This window comes from Neltuma alba, unplaced genomic scaffold (genome assembly GCF_004799145.2).
Source record: "Neltuma alba isolate B1F8T4 unplaced genomic scaffold, ASM479914v2 tig00011543_pilon, whole genome shotgun sequence".
Taxonomy (NCBI): domain Eukaryota; kingdom Viridiplantae; phylum Streptophyta; class Magnoliopsida; order Fabales; family Fabaceae; genus Neltuma; species Neltuma alba.
Genome location: NW_021636205.1, coordinates 190,027 through 212,944, shown reverse-complemented (window position 1 = coordinate 212,944; position 22,918 = coordinate 190,027). Strand labels below are relative to the sequence as shown.

Genomic DNA, 22,918 nt, shown 5'->3' with positions numbered 1-22,918 from the left:
ATATTGTTTTTATTGAACTTCCCAAGGCAAAATGCTAATTAATTCATTCTTACTTAGTTTTCTCATGATGATGGATAATAGGATTATTCAAACAAAGTTGCCAATCTTGAAAATTTTGTTTTTGGTAAAGAGTAAGTGCCCAAGCCCAATCACAAAGCCATGACAAACCTTATTAGCTAAAACCCTTTCATCTTCATATGTTTCTTCAACATCTCTTAACCTTCCTAGTTGTAATATCCTAGTTTTTATTCGTAGTATTTAAATAACATTAGAAGGAGTTTAATGCTTAATAAATGAGTTTTATTCTCTAGTATTTAAGAAAAGAGAATTACTGAAAATAAGATTTATAAAATATATATAAAAAATTACTAAATAATAATAATAATAATAAAACGGATAAAAACAAGAAAGAAAATAGAAAAAATGGGGTTATGAACTATAATTTCGTCTCATTTTAACACGGGTCTTTAAATGGAATTTTCCCCAAAATTATATTTTAACCGTTGGGGGGAGGGGCCGAGAGGCATCGTCTTTTTCCTTCTCCAGCGCTGTTCTCTCTTTTTTAAGTAGGGTTTCAACATTTGCAAATCATTTTGATAAGTCAAATAACTTCTTCTTATCAAACTCTCTTTATGAAAGTTTTTCTCCTCATCCAAATCTATCTAATGACAGTAATTTTGTGCTGTTTAGAAAAAAATTTTGGATTTAGGGTTTAGAACAAGAGTTGAGTTTTGATGATATATGAGTATAGTATTGTAGAGCTATTTCAGTAGATCATTTTTATCAGTTTAGTTTTATTTATTGATTGACCTAATATTTTTAAATGAATTATTTTAGTTAAACAGATATTTATTTGTGGAAAATATGATATTTCTGCTATGGAACTTTTGTTTTAAATTATTTACTTAAGTGTATTTGATGTATATTGGATTCCTAATGGTTTTTTTTTAAGATTTAAACTTGAGATAGGATTTTTGAATTTTAAATATGATAATTTCATATTTTAAAAAATTGAGAAAAATCTGTATTCAAGTAAATATTTTGAAAGGTTTAAATGAAAATTTTAGATTGTTAGGATATATTAATTTTTTGCTAAAAGATTTAATTATGGGTTATGAGAGGTTTGGGGTTTAGCATAAAATTAGAAACCTCAACTTATATATATATATATATATATATATTAGCTCAAGTAATTAATTAAATAGCTTGTGTATTGATATGTAAATATATTGATTGTGTAGATTAAATTATTGGATTATTAGTTTGAGCACGGGGTTAACCTTGTGGTAATCCTTGTCCTGTTAGATGAGAGTAACTACTTTCCACTTACTATTCATACTCGTAGTTTGTTTGTGATTGATTTTGAATTATATGGGATTATGAAATATTATTGAATTATGATATGAGCTATGAAATTATATTGTTATTGAAATTTTCTTGTGAGACTTTCTTTGCAAAAGATATGTGTTTACGATTATGAGGATCTCATGTGTTATGGATTAATTGAGAATTGAAAATTCAAATTGATTTTGACATGATTTATTATAAATATAGTATTCTGAATATTGATAGGTGAGGGGTGGCGAATGTTGATGATGAGAACTATAACGAAGAGGATATAAGGGGTGAATTACGTACATTTGAAGATAAAAGGTGATAGGGCCATCAGGTGTACACTGATTGGTCTTTTGGTCCAATTACTCATTATAGGGCATTGACACTCCACTAGTAGACGAGAGGGGGAACCCATGGTCTAATCTTGTGCTATGTGAATCTTGGCTAGTCTATATCACTTAATCAGTGAGCTTGTCTAATTACCAGTCGTATGGATGAGGATTTAGCCCATGGGTTTAGTTACACGATATAAGGTGGGTGGATATAAGGGAGGTAAGAGGATTATCGATTGTACTTTATTATATGCTCTGACAATATGAACTTTGTTTGAATACTATGAATCTGTAATTGTCTTACTTGACACCTCACGAGCACATACTTGTATGCTTGATAAGTAGGATTGTTGGTTACTGAGGCTTTTGTCTTACCTCGTTGATTTAACACTTTTTCAGGTGATAGTTCCCATTCGGGTCAGTCAGGGAAGGCTTCGAAAGTTTGAGCTACTACTGTAAAATAGCAATGCTTCCACCCTTTTGATTGTGTTGGATAGATGTATATTGTCATAATAGGATCCACTCCACATACTCTGATATGTTTGATACCAGTTATTTTGATAGCATACTTTTGATTAACTGTTACTGGACTGTATGCTGGTAGAAGGCTGGAGGCTTCTAGGTATTTACATCTGATTTTTTTTTTTTATATGAGTTGTGGATCCACAATAATCTTTGATACTGTATGACTCTTGATTTTGAAAAGTTATGAAAGGTATTATTTAGTAATATTGTGTTATGGGATTATGGTTAAAAAGAACATTCTGGGTTTCGTAATGCCCAAAGCTCTATTCATTTTGAATTGCAAATTACACACAGTTAATTTAGAAAAGCTCTTTTAACCATAATAGATATATTTATGGTTTAGTTTAACTCCTTTCTATCATGGTTAATTCCATATGATTTATGATGCTTATATAACCATGATAGTATTTTTAAATATTTTACAATTTTTCCCTGTCATGGTTAACTTTTCAATGTTGATTAATTTAAGAGTGTAGAAGTTTTGTTTTTACACTAGCAGCCATGGGTTTTAGTGTCCGCTGCACCTTTTTAGTTTCTGCTTGGTTTTTCATCACTTCCCAAATGTATTTTGTTGTTTTTTGTTATTAGATTTTACAAAAAAATGAATGATACTTTGATATTTTATGAACAAAAAATAATGTAGTTTCGATTTTTTCATAATTTTTCAAATATGAAACCACACAATTTTAAAGTATTTTCTTTGTTTGAAAAATACAAAAAGTTCAAAATTGCACCATTTCTTATTTATAAGACTTTAAAATATCAATCATTTAATAGAGAATCTGATGATCAAAAGAAACAAGAAAATAATGCTTTAGAAGTGACAAAAAATTAAGAGGCAGCAAAAAGAAAAGATAATTGAACGGAGGCTACTGGTACCCCATATTCAATAGTAGTTTCTATCTTCGTTAATGAAATTAAATATGGAAGTGGCTTTCCCATTCTTTTCCCATGAACGTCAAAAGCAAAAGTTGCACTTTAGACTGAAGAACCTAAAAACATTAAAATTTGGTGATGATTGAGGGAAGCATCCTTTGAATTTCATTTAAATACAATGTTGGTCATGGTACATAGTGGGACCCACCGGCTGAGAAATAGTAATTAAAGAAGGAAAAAGCTTTGTCCTGACTGATGCAAGACCGGCAAATTTTTCTTTTGTAAGCAATCAAAATTTGTTCAGGCCAAAAAAAAAAAGTAATCAAAATTCGTCATCTTTTGCAAATTAAGGGGGAATACACAACAAGAACCTACAAGTTTTAAACTAAACATGATCATCGCAATTATTCACATATGCTTTTCTTATTATCTAAGGGGAGGCCACGTACGTACTAATGCATGAAGTTTCTTAAAATAGTACTCTATGTCACTAGTTCTATATGTAAGATTCATTTTCATTACAAAATATGTTTTACATTTAGAATCAAAGGAGTAATAAATAAATTATTTTTTACAAAAAAAAAACCAAAAAAATGACAAGAGTAGGGATGGATTCACCGCAAAGGGCTTATAATTAGGAAAAAAGACAAAGGAGTGACTTATGGTATGAGGCCCACTTAGAGCTTACTTGAAACACCTTGAGTTTAGACCATCTATGAGTGCTTTTTTTCCCTAGCTATACTTACTTCAAGGTTTCTATTTAGTAATAAAGTATTATGACTCTACATTAACTTTATATTTTTAATAGTTTTTAACACCATCATCTTATAAATTGATATTGAGTTTTATTTCCTCGTAATGTTTTGATCAAAAGAATATCGAGACTCTGATGGTAATTGTACATATTTATTTCTCTAGATAGTTGTCGTAGGAGAAGGCAAAAATAAAGTCAACGAATACTTTGACCATTGACCTGTATATGTCATCCTTGAAATAATTATTTAGAGGAGGTTTTGAAACTGAAAGTTATAGGGGATCCCTTTTGTTTGTATAAGGATGATTTGCAGTACTATAGTGGAAGGGAATGCAATTGAAGAGAGGAAGAAGATGAAAGGGATAAAAGCATTGTAAGGATAATCTGATATTTTAAAAAATATGATAAAATTAAATGCGTTTTGAACGAACATGGATGGGAATGGAAGTAATAGACGCGTTTATTTCTATACTCTTGGATAAAAGAGTGTTAATTAGGGACGTTTTCCTTTTTTTGGCAAATGTTAACTGGAGAAGCTTAGTCACGCTGCTCTCTAATGCACTGTATTCCCCTATAGTTGTACAATTGAAGATTCCCATGCTTAAGTAATATATTCCCTATCCATCTCTTTTTTTATTTTCCTTTGTTTTTTTTGTATTTATTTATTCCATCACTACTTCTTCTCGTCACTCTCCTTCCATCTTGCTGATCTCTCCCTCACCTTCCACTGTTCCTCCCTACGAGCTCTAAGCTTTACTCTCTGTTTTTTTTTTTCATTTCACTCTCAGCACTTTCAGAGAGCTAATCTCCTTAGAAAATTGGACGTTTAGATTAGCTACTGAGAGATATTGGGTGAAGAATGGGCTTTGGGAGATCTGCTCCCAGTTTTGACCCCACTACTAAGAGCATTATTGTTGTTCCCTCTTCTTCTTTCCAAAAAATGTTGTTCTTCAGTCTTTAATTCTTAATGGTTAATGCTACATTCTTTTGCTGTTAACTTTTCTTGGTTAGATGCTGTTCTTTATTTCTTGATGCTCTAGTCTTTTGTGCTTTTCTATTTTTCTCATGAAAGTGTTGTTTATTTTTAGAGTTAATACAGAAACCTGAAAAATGAAAATACGTGTTACCACTCATGCAGGTCATTCATTGTTCATAAACGTCAAGCTATATTTTGCTAAGATTATGTATTCACATGACCAAAATTTCACCAGCATTGGAAGGCATATATTTGATGCTTCATTTTAAGTGAGTGAATCTAAATTTTCTTCTAGTGATTAGATAACCCAATGAAGAGTGAGGAAATAAGACCCTCTCTAGCCAAGCGATTGATTACGGCTTTGCATAATGCTTCAATACGCCACTTTTGCTTAGTATATATATTAATTAAAGTTCTTAAAGTCTGAAGCTTTTGTATGTATATGTTGATATGGTCAGAAATATTTGAGAGACCTTAACATTATGAAGGAAGTTGGTGGCATTGGTAAGGGCATTATTGTGAAGAATTTTGATGTTGATGTCCATGATAACATGTTGGAGATTCATTTATTATACTGGGCTAAAAAAGGAACCAACATTATATGATTTATATATATATATATAGGTGTACATGGTCCTCTTATATCTGCTATTTCAATTAGCCCAAGTAAGTCAAATTTCATTATATTCATTGGTTCACACACTTTCTAGTTAAGCTAAGTGATGGCAACAATTTTGACTTTGATATGAATTTTAACATTAATACTTTGTCATGTAGATTTCAAAGTCATTTCTGGCATTGTGGTGTGGTTATGTGTGTTTGTCATACTACTAGTATTCATACTTCGAAAGATGGGTCAATCATGGACAAATATTTATTTTTGCATGTTCCATATTTCTTGTTTCCTATAATTTCAACATATTTTGCTTTTATTTACAAAGCCGTCTTTGACGATGCAAAATTTTTACATCTAGAAACGAGCTATTTCTTAATGAAACATATCAAAGACTCCACCAACAATTTTGCTTGAGAAAATAGGATTGGTGAAGGAGGTTTTGGACTAGTGTACAAGGTAATTTTTAATGTATCACAATTATGTTTAATCTAGAACTAAATAATTGAATATATGCTCATAAAAAGTGTAGAGAAGCTTAGCCTCACCAGAAACCCTCAAAACAAAATGCATAGAAATAGGCCATTTCTATTTATCTCATAGCAAGGTATTTATAACAATAAAGGCTTAAGGGAATAAGCCCCACAGAGCACCCTTTTATAGAGCCCAACAAACTCAATGGAAAAACAACAAAAACAAGAAGGCCCAGAACCATATACAAACCGGAACTTAGAACTAATGGGTTAAGATTGAACAAACTAAATTACAAAATTGTCCTCCTATATCTTACACTCCCCATTAAGTTTAGGACGAAACAGATCAACAGTTCCTACCTTGTTCAAAAGTTTTCTTTGAGTTTCTCCTATAACTGCTTTAGTGAGTATGTCTGCCTCTTGTTCACTGGACCTCACATGTTTCAAATTAATTTGTTTCAGTTCCCATTTTTCCCTTATAAAGTGACAATCCACTTCTATATGTTTAGTCTATTCATGGAAAACTGGGTTGGCTGCTATGTGGATTGCAGCCTGACTATCACAAAAAATGTTTACCAGTCCTTTATGCTGAATGTTCAGATCTCGCAGAACCCCTAAAGTCTAGGTAATCTCTGAATTCGCCATACTTAAGGCTCTGTATTCAGCTTCTACAGATGATTTGGAGATAGTCCCTTGATTCTTGGTCTTCCACATGAGTAGGTAGCCTCCAAACTTCAACAAGTACCCCGTAACGGACCTCCTTGTGATCCCACATGATGCCCAATCAGAATCACAATAACACTAAAGTTTCTGGTTCCCCTTTTAAACTAATGAAGATTCCCAGTCCAGCAGTTCCTTTGAGGTATCTCAGAACCATTTTTGCTATAGCCATGTGTGATTTGGTTGGATTTTGCATAAACTGACTTAATGTCTGCATAGAGAAAGAAATGTTAGGGCAAGTCATAGTCAAATAGATAAGCTTACCTATTAACTTCCTGTATCTTTCACGTTTACTCAAAAGATCTTTCCTTTTAGTTTTGCCTTCCATATATGGCATCAGTTTTAGATTTTGTGGCATTAGTATAATGGGTGGTTTGCAACCACTCATCCCAATTTCTACTAACATATCAAGCACATATTTTTTGTGACATTACTATTCCAGTTTCTAATTTAGTGACCTCTATTCCGAAGAAATATTTCATTAAACCCAGATCCTTGATCTTGAAATTACTATGTAGAAATGTTTTTATATTTTGAATTCCTTCTTCAGAACTTCCTGTGATCAAAAGGTCATCAACATAAACTAGAATCAATACAATTCCATCATCACAATTTTTAACAAACAAGGAGTAGTCATTCCTGCTTCGTTTGAAATCTCCCCTTACCAAAGCACTGGATAATTTTTGATTCCATTACCTAGAAGCCTGTTTCAAACCATATAAGGATCTCTTTAGTTTACAAACCAATTTCTCCCCCTTACTTTCAAAACCTTGAGGAATCCTCATGTAGACTTCCTCATTCAGTTCTCCTTGTAAAAAGGCATTATGAACATCCATTTGGTAAAGTTTCCATTTACTCATAGTAGACATTATAAGGACAAGGCAAACTGTTAGCATTTTTACAACTAGCGAAAAGGTCTCATGATAATCTATCCCCTCTCTTTGACTGTAACCTTTTGTTACTAGTCTAGCCTTATATTTATCTATGGTCCCATCAGCTACTTAATCTTATACACCCACTTACATCCTATGGGTCTCTTTCCTTTAGGTAAAGGAACAATATCTAGTGTTCTGTTATGTTCTAAGGCTGTCATTTCACATTTGATTACATCAACCCATTTGTCATTCAAGGCAGCATGTCCATAAAAAGTAGGTTCAACTTCAGAATCTATAGAAGTGAGAAAGCACATGTAATCTGAAGAGATATTATCATAAGAAACATAGTTCTAAATTGGATGCTTACATTTACCTTGATGATTTACCTTTCCTTGAGAAGTGGTGGCAGAAAGAATGTAATCCTTTGACCGTATAGGTGGTCATCTCACTCTGTTAGATCTAGGATGAGTTGCAGCAATTGGTTGATGATCATTGACATCCATATTATCAATGTAATAGGGAATGTTTACTAGTTCTCCAGTACGATTGAGGTGATTAGCATTATCATTAATGTTAATGGTCTGTTCTTGATTAACTTCTGTTATTGTCCCTTCAATTTCATACCAAAACATATTCCTTAAATCCTAACTCACTCCCCCTTGCCTAGTGTGCATGGCATCCTTAAAGGGAAATTTATCTTCTGAAAAAGCTAACATGACAAGTAACTAAAAAATTTTTACTCTCCAAATTGAGAAGAAGAAATCCTTTTTGATTTTCTGGATATCCCAGAAAAACACAGGGAATTGCTCTAGATTTCAGTTTATCTATTATGTTTAGATTAGTTGCATAAGCTAAGCATCCAAAGATTCTTAAATGGCTTAAATATGGTTTTCTACCATAAACCTTTTCATATGGGGTTTTATACCCTATAATTCTAGAAGAGATTCTGTTAATTAAGTGAACATCCATTTTCATACATTCCCCCCAATACTGTGTAGGATATTTGATTCTAACATTGGGGGGTATTAAAAAAGATGATTATGGTGTTTTAAGAAAAATGTGTCACTTTTCTTATAATTAACTAACTTACCTAACTTTCTTAATCTAATCAAATTAATTAAATGGGTCTTATATTAAGGATCGAAGGAGTATATTTTATTGTTGATTGATAAAGACTATATACTTCTTATTTGTACTTTTTTTTTTTGCTCAAATAAAAAAACCATTAAAAAAAGACTAAAAAATTATCTTATGAATTTTTTTTAACAAGTTCTTTATACAAAATAAAAAATAAGTCAAATTATATATAAAAATTATAAAAAATTGTGATAATTTTTTTATATCTTTTATTAATATATATTAATAATTAAAATTGATTATTAAGAAGGTATTTGTATTATATTAGAGTGAGGCTGCATGCATAGAAAAGGCCTCATTGAAAGAAATAAAGCCCAAAGGATTAGCCTCTAGTTATAGCATGAGGACTAGGGCTGTTCAAAGCTAACCCATCCCGGTCCCAGCCTTATTAGGATGGGACGGGATAAAATGGAGATCGGGACAGGACACGGGACATGGTTGTCCTGTCCCGGTAGGTATATTTTTATTTTTTTAATATTTTGTATCATATTTATTTAATTATTAAATGTTAAAAACAAATAAAATAATAATATCCCTTAGTTCATACTTGATATATGAAAAGTAAATCTCCCTATCAGAAGACCCATAGTGTTTTTAAACACATTAGAAGGCCTGGAGCATTTAAAATCTCCCTTACAAGGCCCATAACTTTTTTTTTAATAGATCAGGATGTCTCGGTTAGGTAAACAGCCCTAATGAGGACACTGTTTTTTTTTTTGGTAGGGTAAAAAAACTCATAGACTCGTTATTACTCTGTTTGTTTGGAATAATTTATAACTAATTTTTTAATTATAATTTATGAAATATAAAATAAACATGTGAGATGAAATTTTTGAGGACCAATAAACCCTTGTCTTTCAGGTGAAGTACCGAAACTACCCCCGGGTTCACGGAATTGGCACGCTCAAAGTTGGAAGGTCAAATAAGCGTCCTTTGTAATCAGAAAATGACTTTGGCTTTTCGTCTCAATCGCATTTTTTCAGGATTTAGGTCTCTTTCACCAATTCGTTGTCATATTAATAAACTTGCAATTCTTGTTTTGTCACCAATCATATTCCTTTGAATTCTTATGATTTATGTTTCATTCGCCTCAAACATTTTACACCCGGACTGGTTCTGGGGAAAACAAGATATTTCGATGAGTTCAATTTACAAAAAATTTAAAAATTAAGATTAAAAACTTGTAATTTAAAAAAATAATTGCAAAATTGGGAAAGGTTCTCATTAAAAATTTTATTAAATGAGAATGACTTAAATCAGAATATTTATACCACGTGCGTACAAAATTTACAAAGTATAAATATTTTTTGTGTATAAAAATCTATCAAGTCCTTTTTACTAAAGACTTCAACTAAAATAGTTTATTTATTAATGGTGTGTTTTCAGGTAGCATTTCTGTCCTATTTTTAATGAAGGTATTAATGGAAAAAATAATAAATGCTTCAATTTTTTTTCCATCGAATAAATGCTTCAAATTAAAGCAAAGTGTTTCTTATACTAAGAAATAAAATTGCACTCCTGTTTATTCCTTATAAGAAGAGTACAAGCATATTATTAAATTGGATTTTCCCTAATTTCCTGTTCAAATCACGCCCAATCTACTCGTGTGTAGAAATTTGTTGAATTTGGTTAAAAAAAAATTTCTCGAGTCTTTTGCATAAATGTTAATGGGAGATTTAATTTGATCTTAAATATAAAATTTTAATATATTTTATTTTTAATATTTATCTATTTTGCTTTCAAATAATCTTTATAGGAATTGTCTATGTTAACGAATTTTCATAACTTGGTAATTTTAATGGACATAATTGCTATGAGTATTTTAGAGAAGATTTAGAGAAGATAACGTTTACTTATTATAAATAACTAATTTAACTAATTTTTTTAATATTAACAAATTAGTTGGTTAGTTTTTGTATTAGAAGGATAGCATTTATTATGGGTGTTCAAGGAGCCCAGTGGCCGACTATGCCCGCCCAGACCCGCAAAAAAATGCCCAACCCACCCTAAAAAAAATGGCCCAAAAGATATATTGGGCATGTTCGGGCTGGGCATATTGTCGGGCAGGGCTGGGCATCGGGCACGGTATGCTACCCTGCCCATTTGGCCCTGCCTGCAAAAATATGTATAATTTTATTTATATATATTTTATTTGTCTCATATTTATCTCCTGAATCAAACACTCTGTTACATTAATATTCAATATTTATTATACTTATTTATTTTCAAATGATTTTGAAAGTAAGCGTGTTATCATTTACTGTGATTTGTATAACCATTCTCTTTTTTAATGCAAACATTATGACCATTAGCAATTTGTATAATTGATCCATACTCTTATGAGCATCTAGGAGTTATGGGAAAAAAATATTCACATTTGGTTAAGAAATTTTAAAAACTAAAAAAGCAATTAAGTTTAATAAAGTATACTAATAACATTTTGGTTTTTCATAGTTTACTCCTTTTAGCAACTATAAAATATTGTTTCATAATATATCAATTGCTAATAACTAAATTAAGGTCAAGTTACCATTTTAATATCTAGAAGAACATAAATAACTAGTTAAATAATAGGGAAAATGACATTGAGGTCCCACAGAACCAAAAATACAGCAAAAAGGTCCCTTGAAATCCCATAATTTTTCTGAAGTCCCAAAGGGACTTAGATGCAATTTTCAGAATCTGGAAATTACCCTCTTGCCCTTGCTTATGAGATTCGAAAATGCTGAAAGGAGATTACAGCCTCTGTTTTTTGTTTGACCGGAAGAAAGCTAAAACCCTGTTGTGCTTTTGTGCTGCTGGAAATCCGGTGACAACCCATCGCGGTGCTTAAATTCCCCTCACAACCCGCCGAAAATCGTGAGCCTTCGTGCTGGTTGGTGTGTGTTGTGATTTAAGTTGGGTGTGTAGAATGATAATGGGTGCTCTGTTTTTGGGTGGTTTTCCTCTGTTCTGACGTTGGTTTAGTGGCAAAGGAAGAAAAAGATGAAGGTTAGTGAGGGTAGAAACCCATAGCACGAAATGGGACTGTGTTGTCAATCAGGCCGCGATTGTTGTCAATGTGTGCCGCTACACTTGTCAATGTAGCTCTTTAAGTTGTCAATGACAGTTGCGTGCTTCTTGATGTAGGTTTAAGTTACTGATGGTATTTCAAAGCTTTTGTTTTTTGGTTTAGGATTCAGAAGTTAATGAATGGAAAAGCTGTGTTTTTGGTTGGTGTATGTTGTGATTTAAGTTGGGTGTGTAGAATGATAATGGATGCTCTGTTTTTGGGTGGTTTTCCTCTGTTCTGACGTTAGTTTAGTGGCAAAGGAAGAAAAAGATGAAGGTTAGTGAGGATAGAAACCCTTAGCTCGAAATGGGATTGTGTTGTCAATCAGGCCGCGATTGTTGTCAATGTGTACCGCTACACTTGTCAATGTAGCTCCTTAAGTTGTCAATGACAGTTGCGTGTTTCTTGATGCAGGTTTAAGTTACTGATGGCAAGTACATCTGGAAAACATCTATTTTGCTTTGTTCACATAAGGGGAAAGTTTATAAATGATGGAGAAGATAATAAGATATGTGGGAGGTAGTGTAAGAACAACCAATGTAAAGGAGGGCACAAGTTATGAAGAATTGAAGGAAATTATATCATCAATTGCTGGAAAAAAAAGCAACTCATTTCTTCTGAAATTCTCAGTTGTGTTTGATAAAAAAACTTTTGTGGAGTTGGTAGATGATGATGGGGTGGAACATTTGATAAAGTTCAATGAAGAAAGTGGTCATGTGTATGTCGAAGAAAATGAAAATGAGGACCACATAGAAGCAACAAGGGATAATACAATGGAGGAGCAAGATGTGTAAGTATAGTTGAACAAAACTGTAAATGGGTGTGAAGGGAATTTTTTGTAAATGGATACACATCAATAGTTAGTTTCTCGTAATTACATGCAACCCCTGTGTTTTTTTGGGATGGGTTGTGAAATAGGTGTAGTTTCATGTATATGAAGGTGTAAATGAAAGTTGACTATGAATTGGCATGTTAGATTCTGCTGTCATTTAAGTTGTCATACCTGCACCCTGTATTGTCATTAGACCTGTTATGACTTATCAATAGAGTACTGTCACTTGTCAATTAATTTGCTGATGTAAGTTGTCAACAATATGAATTCAAGTTACATAACTTGTTTTAGTAACATATGATATTTTCAATCACTCTGTCATATTATATTTTTGGTTATTTGTCATATATAATCATTATTAATGAAATGTCAATGGTGGCATAGTGACTTGTCAATGGTGTCCTTAAGACTTGTTAATGGTGGCGCTGTGACTTGTCAATGGTGGCACTGTGACTTGTCGTTGGTGGCACTATGACTTGTCAATGGTGGCACTGACTTGTCATTAGTGGCAATGTGACTTGTCAATTGTGGCACTGTGACTTGCCAATGGTGGCACACTGAGTGGATTTTGAGCACCACGGTGGATTGTTAAAGTTACAAAAATGAGGCTGAATAGTTGATATGCCTTGCTTGGAGTTCAAAGTATTTGTGAAGATTGTATGCTCTGTAGTGGTTACCATATTCCTTTGTGGGGATTTCTATTTCCATATTAATGATTGCGTCTGAAAAAGAGGACGAATAAAGGGCACTTCAATCCCAAACACTTTATGGCAACACAGACTGTGTGTATTTATTTGCTGCTGTTATACTTGTCAATGACTACTCTTATAGTTGTCACAGCAGCCTGCGTAGTTGTCACTGCATTCTCTGTTAGTTGTCACTGGATGCTCTGTCATTTCTCAGTGGATGCTCTGTTAGTTGTTAGTGGATGCTGTTTTTTGTTACTGGATGCTCTGTCCCTTGTCACTGGATGCTATGTTACTTGTCACAATATGCTCTGTCCCTTGTCACTGGATGCTGTGTTGTTAGTAAAACCTTTTGATTATGTGTTTTTTTTTTTTGCAGATGAACTGTTTCCATACGATGTTGCGTGCTGTTAAGCCAGAGTTGTTTGCCAATGAGGACAAAATTAGCAACAAAGTGAAATGGGCTAAAGTTTATATGCAGAATAATATAACATTAGTTAATGACAAGTGATATAACAAATGAATATGTGGATATTAACAATTGATATTCAAAATTTTTACAACTGAAGGTGTTATTTATTTGTAATGTTAAGTAATATTTATATTAAAATATAATTAATCAGAAGGTGTTACTCAGAGTTATGTTCAATTAACAAGTCACTCTGCTCTATTGGCAAGTCACAGTGCTCCATTGGCAAGTCACAGTGCCACCATTGATAAGTCACGATGCAATGATTGACAAGTCATCTTGCCACCAATGACAAGTCCGTGTGCTACCATTGACAAGTCATAGTGCCACCAACGACAAGTCAGTGTGCCACCATTGGCAAGTCATAGTGCCACCAACGACAAGCCACAGCGCCACCATTGACAAGTCACAGCGCCACCATTAACAAGTCTTAAGGACATGATTGACAAGTCACTATGCCACCATTGACAAGTCACAGTGCCACCATTGACACTTCATTAATAATGATTATATATGACAAATAACCAAAAATATAATATGACAGAGTGATTGAAAATATCATATGTTACTAAAACAAGTTATGTAACTTGAATTCATATTGTTGACAACTTACATCAGCAAATTAATTGACAAGTGACAGTGCTCTATTGATAAGTCATAACAGGTCTAATGACAATACAGGGTGCAGGTATGACAACTTAAATGACAGCAGAATCTAACATGCCAATTCATAGTCAACTTTCATTTACACCTTCATATACATGAAACTACACCTATTTCACAACCCATCCCAAAAAAACACAGGGATTGCATGTAATTACGAGAAACTAACTATTGGTGTGTATCCATTTACAAAAAATTCCCTTCACACCCATTTACAGTTTTGTTCAACTATACTTACACATCTTGCTCCTCCATTGTATTATCCTTTGTTGCTTCTATGTGGTCCTCATTTTCATTTTCTTCGACATACACATGACCACTTTCTTCATTGAACTTTATCAAATGTTCCACCCCATCATCATCTACCAACTCCACAAAAGTTTTTTTATCAAACACAACTGAGAATTTCAGAAGAAATGAGTTGCTTTTTTTTTCCAGCAATTGATGATATAATTTCCTTCAATTCTTCATAACTTGTGCCCTCCTTTACATTGGTTGTTCTACACTACCTCCCACATATCTCATATTATCTTCTCCATCATTTATAAACTTTCCCCTTATGTGAACAAAGCAAAATAGATGTTTTCCAGATGTACTTGCCATCAGTAACTTAAACCTGCATAAAAAAGCACGCAACTGTCATTGACAACTTAAGGAGCTACATTGACAAGTGTAGCGGCACACATTGACAACAATCGCGGCCTGATTGACAACACAATCCCATTTCGTGCTAAGGGTTTCTATCCTCACTAACCTTCATCTTTTTCTTCCTTTGCCACTAAACTAACGTCAGAACAGAGGAAAACCACCCAAAAACAGAGCATCCATTATCATTCTACACACCCAACTTAAATCACAACACACACCAACCAAAAACACAGCTTTTCCATTCATTAACTTCTGAATCCTAAACCAAAAACAAAAGCTTTGAAATACCATCAGTAACTTAAACCTGCATCAAGAAGCACGCAACTGTTATTGACAACTTAAAGAGCTACATTGACAAGTGTAGCGGCACACATTGACAACAATCGCGGCCTGATTGACAACACAGTCCCATTTGTGCTAAGGGTTTCTACCCTCACTAACCTTCATCTTTTTCTTCCTTTGCCACTAAACCAATGTCAGAACAGAAGAAAACCACCCAAAAACAACCCAAAAACAGAGCACCCATTATCATTCTACACACCCAACTTAAATCACAACACACACCAACCAGCACGAAGGCTCACGATTTTCGGCGGGTTGTGAGGGGAATTTGAGCACCGCGATGGGTTGTCACCGGATTTCCAGCAGCACAAAAGCACAACAGGGTTTCAGCTTTTTCCGGTCAAACAAAAAACAGAGGCTGTAATCTCCTTTCAGCATTTTCGAATCTCATAAGCAAGGGCAAGAGGGTAATTTCCAGATTCTGAAAATTGCATCTAAGTCCCTTTGGGACTTCAGAAAAATTATAGGATTTCAGGGGACCTTTTTGCTGTATTTTTGGTTCTGTGGGACCTCAATGTCATTTTCCCTAAATGATATAGTATATTGATTTTCTGGGTATAGAAGCCCGCCCTGCCCAGCCTACATTTGCCCTGCCCGAACTTACTAGGACTTTTCATGGGCAGGGCCAGACAATAGGCTGAATTTTTCAACCCGTTCATTTTTCCGGCTGTGCATCGGGCAAGGGTCTTACCCTGCCTAGCCCTGTCCATGTGCAGCCCTAGTATTTATCTAAGTCAATAATTGAATTTAAAAATTATAGAAATTTAGCTGTATTCAATTAAAGTTTATTTTTTTCCCAGCTATTCAACTAAACTAAGTTATAAATTATAATTGGAAAAAATTAGAATAACAAAATATCCTTCGGTCATTAATATAATATCTAATTATTAAGTTAATTTTGATCCTAAATATAAGACTTATTTTTTATATTTATCAATTTTTTAAAATTATTCCTATTGATATTCTCTCAACTATAATCAAGTAAGTAAGAAGGGAGGATATTAATAAAGATAATTATGATATTTTAAAAAAATATTATATTTTTATAATTAATTAATTTATTAAAATTTTTAATCTAATTAAATTAATTAAATATGTATTATATTAAGAATAGGAGGAGTAATTAATTTTCAAGACATTGATCACAATTTGGGTCAGTCAACATTTGCACGTAGTCTAGTCACACCGTGTGAAGCACACGCTTCGAGCCAGAGTCTACACAACGCGCGCGCGCACTCTCGCTCTCTGTCTGATTCACACACAAACGGATGCTTGAATGGCATTACCGTGAATTCAGTATCAATTATGGCCATTTTCACTTTCTGCTCATGTTAGTCCAACCCTCTGCCTCTCTGAAATCCCTTCATTTTTTCCAACCCACAATGAGTTTTCTGCTTCTCCCTTCACATTTTCCGGGTTTTCTCATCGATACCTTTTCCTGTTTTCCGAGCAGTTTCTCGGCGAACATGTTATTCCCATCTCAATCAATCCACCTCTGAATTCTATCTGCGTAGATCTGCACCGCTTGGATTCTGCCCCCATCAAACGCTGCGTAGACTTCCGAATCTACTTCCGATCTGGAGTCCTCCGATTTGAGCTGTGTATCTACTTCATCCGCTGCCGTGTTGCTCCGATTTGTGGCTTCGTCGTGTTGGAGCTGTGAATCAGTGAGCTGTGCTTCAGCCGCTGAATCATGTCGTTTTGATGTAAATTTCTGACTATAGCAGGGTTTGTGGTTTGTATTTGAATGTTTTTTCGGTCAAGCTTCTCTGGGCTTTCCTTTTCCATTACTGATTCTTTGATCCCGACGCGTGAAGCGTTTTGTTTTGTTTTCTGATTATTTTCCGCCGCTAAAAATTCTGGCAATTATACCTCCAATTTACGCTCTTCCAGTTTGTTTTCGTATCTCATTTTCCGTCTGAGAGCTTTCTCGTCGAGCAAGATGACGTCTGGTACCAGGCTACCAACCTGGAGGGAGAGGGAAAACAACAAGAGGAGAGAGAGGAGGCGAAGAGCCATAGCGGCGAAGATCTTCGCTGGTCTGAGAATGTATGGCAACTACAAGCTCCCCAAGCACTGCGACAACAATGAAGTCCTGAAGGCTCTCTGCAACGAGGCTGGTTGGACTGTTGAACCTGATGGTACCACATATCGCAAGGTACTTAGTCTCATTCCTATTGTCCGCTCCTATTGTTGAAGCTTGCAGTTTTACAATTTGTTTTGCTGTTTGTTTTTGTGTCATTTGTTAAACCATTGGATCAAAGAGCTGCATTAGTTCTGCCCCGAATGTGGTCTGGTTTATAATCCATTATAGCAATCTTAGCTCCGTTGGTTATATTAACATCGATTTAGTTCAGTTGTTATATGAGCTAGTCTGGGCACACCGTCGTATCTATTAGCATGCGGCCTTTGCAATGGCACATGCTGGGGTCACCTATCGGCTAAAAGCCGGTCTAGTTGGCTTGTGACGGCGATGCTATGTTTTCTACCCTTCAGTCTTTGTTAATGATATGATTCGGGCTAGATTCTTTCTTTTTGTTGTTGTTCCCCTCTCGCCGGCGCATGATAGATCTGATCGAGAGCTGCCTCTCGCCCTTGAGCGAGAAGCACAAAAGATTCTCTATCTTCTTGTTCTTGGATGGCTCGTAAGAGTCCATGGAGACTGAACTCTGAAGGGCGTACCGGCATAGATCTCGAGGAGACGAAAATGCCCGTCATATTTTGACAAAACGATTTTCTTAAATTCCTACCTGAGCCTGGGAATTCGAGAACATAAAGGGGTAAATTTGCCGGGTCAGGTATTTTCCTTGTTGTAATTGGTTGTATGCTGCGCTTGTTGCAACGTGACAGGAGCTTTTACAGACAATGCACTGGCACTCTGATTTGGGTAGTCCCTTTTCCTAAGTTCCTGTGATTGTTTTTCTTCTTTTGTGGGGTTGCAGACTAGCAGTTTTATTTATGCACTGCCTTTATTGATGACGTTTCCCAAACAAAGAGTTCCCTGTAGGCTACAGGGACAATACCTTTTTTTTGAGGAACATAGGGACCATACCTTGATAGAAGTTCAAGTTGTTTTAATTCTAGGATACTTTTCGTTTACAAAGAAAATCATTTTCGATGAAAAGAGTGGGGATATTTGTATAGAGGGCACAACGTTAAGTATTTGGTCTAAAATGACTAAACTCTGCTGTATATCTGTTATATATTTTAAAATCCACGGATGCTGGTTGAGGATTTTTCCCCAAATGCTATCTTTTAATATTTTTTCAAGAAATGCTCTACTAGCAAAGCAATTTGGCAGCAGGAAAGCTACATGCATGATACTACACGTAAATAACTGTTGTAATAATTCAGTCTAACTTGCATAACGAATTCAGATATTGTTCAAGTAAGAGATGGTGGTAACGAAGTTAATAGATATGTACGTATAATTTTCTACTACTCTAGGATTTTGATTTTGTTGCTAAATAATTCTCATTCTAATATTTTATTTTAGGGGTAAAGAGAATGTATAAATAATACTAGAGAATAAATGTAAGGATATCCTTGTCATAAAATATAATCATAATTTGCTACGACCTAAAATCCAACTTAATTTTTTAGTAACTTTCTTGATTAAGGAAGGTTACTTTCAGCGTCAAATATATTGAAATGGACGAAATTTCTTTCTAATTGAAAGAATTTCCTTCCTAAATAGCATTGCATAAAAACTTATTTTGTCTAAATTTCACAATTGACAGTTATAAGAATATTTGTACAGTTTGGTGTTCAACTGTTTGTATAAGGTAATTACTGATCTGCCTTTGTTCGAATTTATTAGCTGCTGCTGCGGGTAGTTTACCTGTCATTCATTATAGAAGCTCATTCATTGCTTGAGGTATTATCTCAGTTCAGCTAATCACTGCTAATTAATATGGGCTGGACTCCAGAAAGGTTAGAGTACTTTTCACCTTTGGATGGGAATCCCAGGGTATCATAGTCCTTGGATGGGATGCACATATCCCTATGATCTATCACCATATGCTTGAGGCCTTTTATGATACTACTTCCGGTCCTTAATATAAAAGCTAATTGACTAATTTGAGTAAATTAAGAAAATTAGTTACGTTAGTTATTTGTATTGAATAGGTGGTGTTGTCTTTCCTAAAATATCTTTGCTAATCAAATGTATTAGCTAGAGTTATTATTATTACAAGGATTACCTTGAAAAAAAATGGATAAATATGATAAATAAGATGGATTGGGGTCTCATATTTAGAACTAAGATAAAAGTCAAACAAGTTTTTATATTAAAGACCGGAGGTAGTATATCAAAAGAAACAACTTCATATAATTTTGAAAGAGAAAAGCAAACTGTTATCCTTGTGTGAAAATTGACTGACAAATAAGACGCGGTTACAACCAGGGATGGAAGAACATATCTTGACTGGGGAAAAAATCATGGCTGCTAAAGATGTCACTCATACATAGACAACTGCCAAGCATTTAATTTGTTTTGTGCCAAAGAGAATACAATTTAGACAAATGATTGTGTATTAGATTGACTAGTCTGATATATTTTGAGTTGTAAGTTACTACCTTCGGGCCAGTATAATTGTTTCTTATAAATACAGAGGGGGTATTTGTTTTAAACGAGTGTCAACTTAACATCGCCAAACAACCCCCATGATATCATCTCTGACAGGCTATGTAGCTTTGGGAAAGTACCTCCAGACTTTGAGTAGCTACAATACGATGTAATCTAGAATTTAAGGAAATGCTGGGATGGGTGAATGGAAGGCCAGAATTGTGAATGAAATTAGGCTATAAGTCACACATATGTATATGCTTTTGCCTGATCATTCTCCATTAGTAGTGGTTTAAAGGCTCAAAGCAAGTCCATTGGCGACATTATTTTATGTTTTAGGGGTCCTTTTTGGCATCATCAATAAAATCACGTTAGGAAATACATATATAATCTAATCGTCTGGTGCATATCTATGTGGTGACTAAAATGATATGTCTCTGTTTTACAAATACCAATCATATTAGATTTTATCATGCTCTAATTTGCTAAGTCTAGATTATTCACTGAAAATATTTTATACATCCAGGGTTGTAAGCCTTTGGAACGCATGGACATAGTTGGTGGTTCTGCAGTAGCCAGCCCATGCTCGTCTTACCATCCAAGTCCTTGTGCTTCGTACAATCCGAGCCCTGTCTCTTCTTCGTTCCCCAGCCCTCGCTCATCCTCCTTTGCTGCAAATCCTAATTCTGACAACAGCTCCCTCATTCCATGGCTCAAAAATCTCTCATCAGGGTCATCATCAGCCTCATCTTCCAAGCTCCCTCATCTCTACATTCATAGTGGCTCCATCAGTGCTCCTGTCACCCCTCCACTGAGCTCTCCTACTGCCCGAACACCCCGAACCAAAGCTGACTGGGGCGAGCAGTCCACTCGCCCTGGGAGGGCTGGACAACAGTACCCCTTCCTTCCCTCTTCCACTCCTCCTAGTCCCGGTCGCCAGGTTGTTCACCCAGAATGGTTTGCTGGGATTAGGATTCCCCAAGGTGGCCCTAATTCTCCCACATTCAGCCTGGTCTCTTCAAAGCCTTTTGGTTCCAAGGATGAGGTTTTAGCTGGTGGTGGTTCCCACATGTGGACTCCCGGCCAAAGTGGGACATGTTCTCCAGCTATAGCTGCAAGCTTTGATCACACTGCTGATATTCCAATGGCTCAAGTAGTTTCGGACGAATTTGCCTTTGGAAGTAGCAAAGCAGGTTTAGTGAAGCCATGGGAAGGAGAGAGGATTCATGAAGATATCGGATCAGATGATCTAGAGCTCACTCTTGGAAGCTCAAAGACCAGGTACGATTATTATTTGACGAATATAAAGGCCTTCATTAGTGTTGAAAGTTCTTCGTTTTTAAAGTGAATTTTGTTCTGTTGCAGGTGAGGTACTACATTACTGAAATTCAGAAGTCCAACGATATGAACTTGTCACCCCATCTGATATATTGTGTAGAAATGATAGGGCACATGCAGCTGCTCTTTGTTTAATTTTATTTTATTTTATTTTTTCACCTGCTAGGTCTAATTTGTTGCTAAGTTATATACATATAGCTTTAGTTAGGTGTGGGGTGGTTTTTCAACCCTTTTAATTCCGTCTCTCTCTTGCTAAAACCAATATTATTAAAAAGATCAATATACTTGTATGGATTGACTCGTTTTGGTTGTCAAAGAAAATTTACTTGAAAATTCAACGCCATCTGGGTTCTTTCTACGCTCCATCATCTTGTCTTCTTTTTTCCTCGTGTGGCGGCGCATTTCATCGGCATCTATCATTGTTTGTGATTTCTTGATTACAAAAAGGTGGAATCCTATACGTTAAAATTTACTGTTTGTTTGGCAACTCAATCAAAAAGTGATCTTGTAATTTTCGAGTAAATTGCTTTTATTGTTTTGGTCAAAATTATTATTCAGTCAGAACAAACTGATTACCAGACACACCCTCTCGAGGGTACACCAGGGAATTATTGGTAGTATGCTCTAAACTGGATTTTCTGAAATTGACAGCGACTTCTCTCTCGATCTTCTCATATTTTGACTTTTGACACCGCCTGAGTATCACTCATTAGGTGACCTTATTTGTCAATGGTTGTTCTGGTGATCCCATCTTCTTTCTTAAGGTATGTTTGGCTCAATGAGAGGAAGGGGAGGGGAGGAGAATAGAAGGATTTTAATAGTATCTTGTTTGGATTTATAAAAAAAAAAGAGAAGGGGAGGGGAAAATATTTTTATATGGACAATTTTGTTCTTATTTTATTTAAGATATGGGCATAATGGTCACAATATGACAAAATATAGATATAATAGTCACAACATGACAAAATATGGGCATAATAGTCATAATATGACAAAATATTATCATTTCCCTCTAAATCGTCCTCATTTTGGAGGGGAGGATGAGGAGGGGAGGAGAGGGAAAGTTTTAAAATTTTTTCCCTCCCCTTTTAAAATTTGTGTGTTACCAAACAAGGAGAAATGATTAAAATCCCTCTCCTTTCCTCCCCTTCTTCCCAAATCTCTTATACCAAACACACCTTAGGGATTGTCCCTATGCTTTACTTGTTGTGGAGACATAGATTATCAGTAAATTATTATGTAATCCATATAGATGACTTTATCTAATAAGCTAAGACTTGCTTTGAAAAGTCATTCAGGCCGTTCCTTCAAGCAACAAAATATGCCAAATTTTGGGAAATTTAACGGAAATTTGTTTGTATGCCTTTGTTATATTTTTTAGCAAGTTATTACTGTATCAATTATCTGTTAGTGATTTGTCAAAAGAATTTTCTAATTTAGTCATGTAATGGCTATTTTTTTAAAAAAAATAATTCTTTCATAGGATAAATTCATCTCAGATAATCAGCAAGAGTCAAATTCGTCGATGACTTGATGGAATAAAAATAAATTCGAGGCTTTAATGGAGCCCACAATGTGAATGTCGTAGATTAGGGGAGTGTTTGGGAAACCCAAAATCATAGTTTCAAAAGCACTTTTCCGTAAAACGAGGTAATCTCCTCCACATATTTACTTTGTAATCCGTAAAAGCACTTCTGAAACTATG

General features: G+C 34.7%; 1 protein-coding gene across 1 annotated transcript; it reads left to right on the top strand.

Moving 5' to 3' along the window:
* The first annotated feature begins 16,945 nt into the window (after positions 1-16,945).
* Positions 16,946-21,556, top strand: LOC114714850 (BES1/BZR1 homolog protein 4-like). The gene is made up of 4 exons (XM_028899634.1): positions 16,946-17,043; positions 17,202-17,466; positions 20,402-21,156; positions 21,241-21,556. The coding sequence occupies exons 2-4, from the start codon at positions 17,251-17,253 to the stop codon at positions 21,242-21,244; spliced, it is 975 nt and encodes a 324-aa protein (XP_028755467.1). The 5' UTR covers positions 16,946-17,043; positions 17,202-17,250; the 3' UTR covers positions 21,245-21,556.
* Positions 21,557-22,918: the final 1,362 nt, after the last annotated feature.

Coding starts and splice junctions, on each gene's coding strand:
- LOC114714850 (XM_028899634.1), top strand. CDS start 17,251: ATGACGTCTGGTACCAGGCTACCAACCTGGAGGGAGAGGGAAAACAAC. Junction 17,467..20,401: donor ATGGTACCACATATCGCAAG/GTACTTAGTCTC, acceptor TTATACATCCAG/GGTTGTAAGCCTTTGGAACG.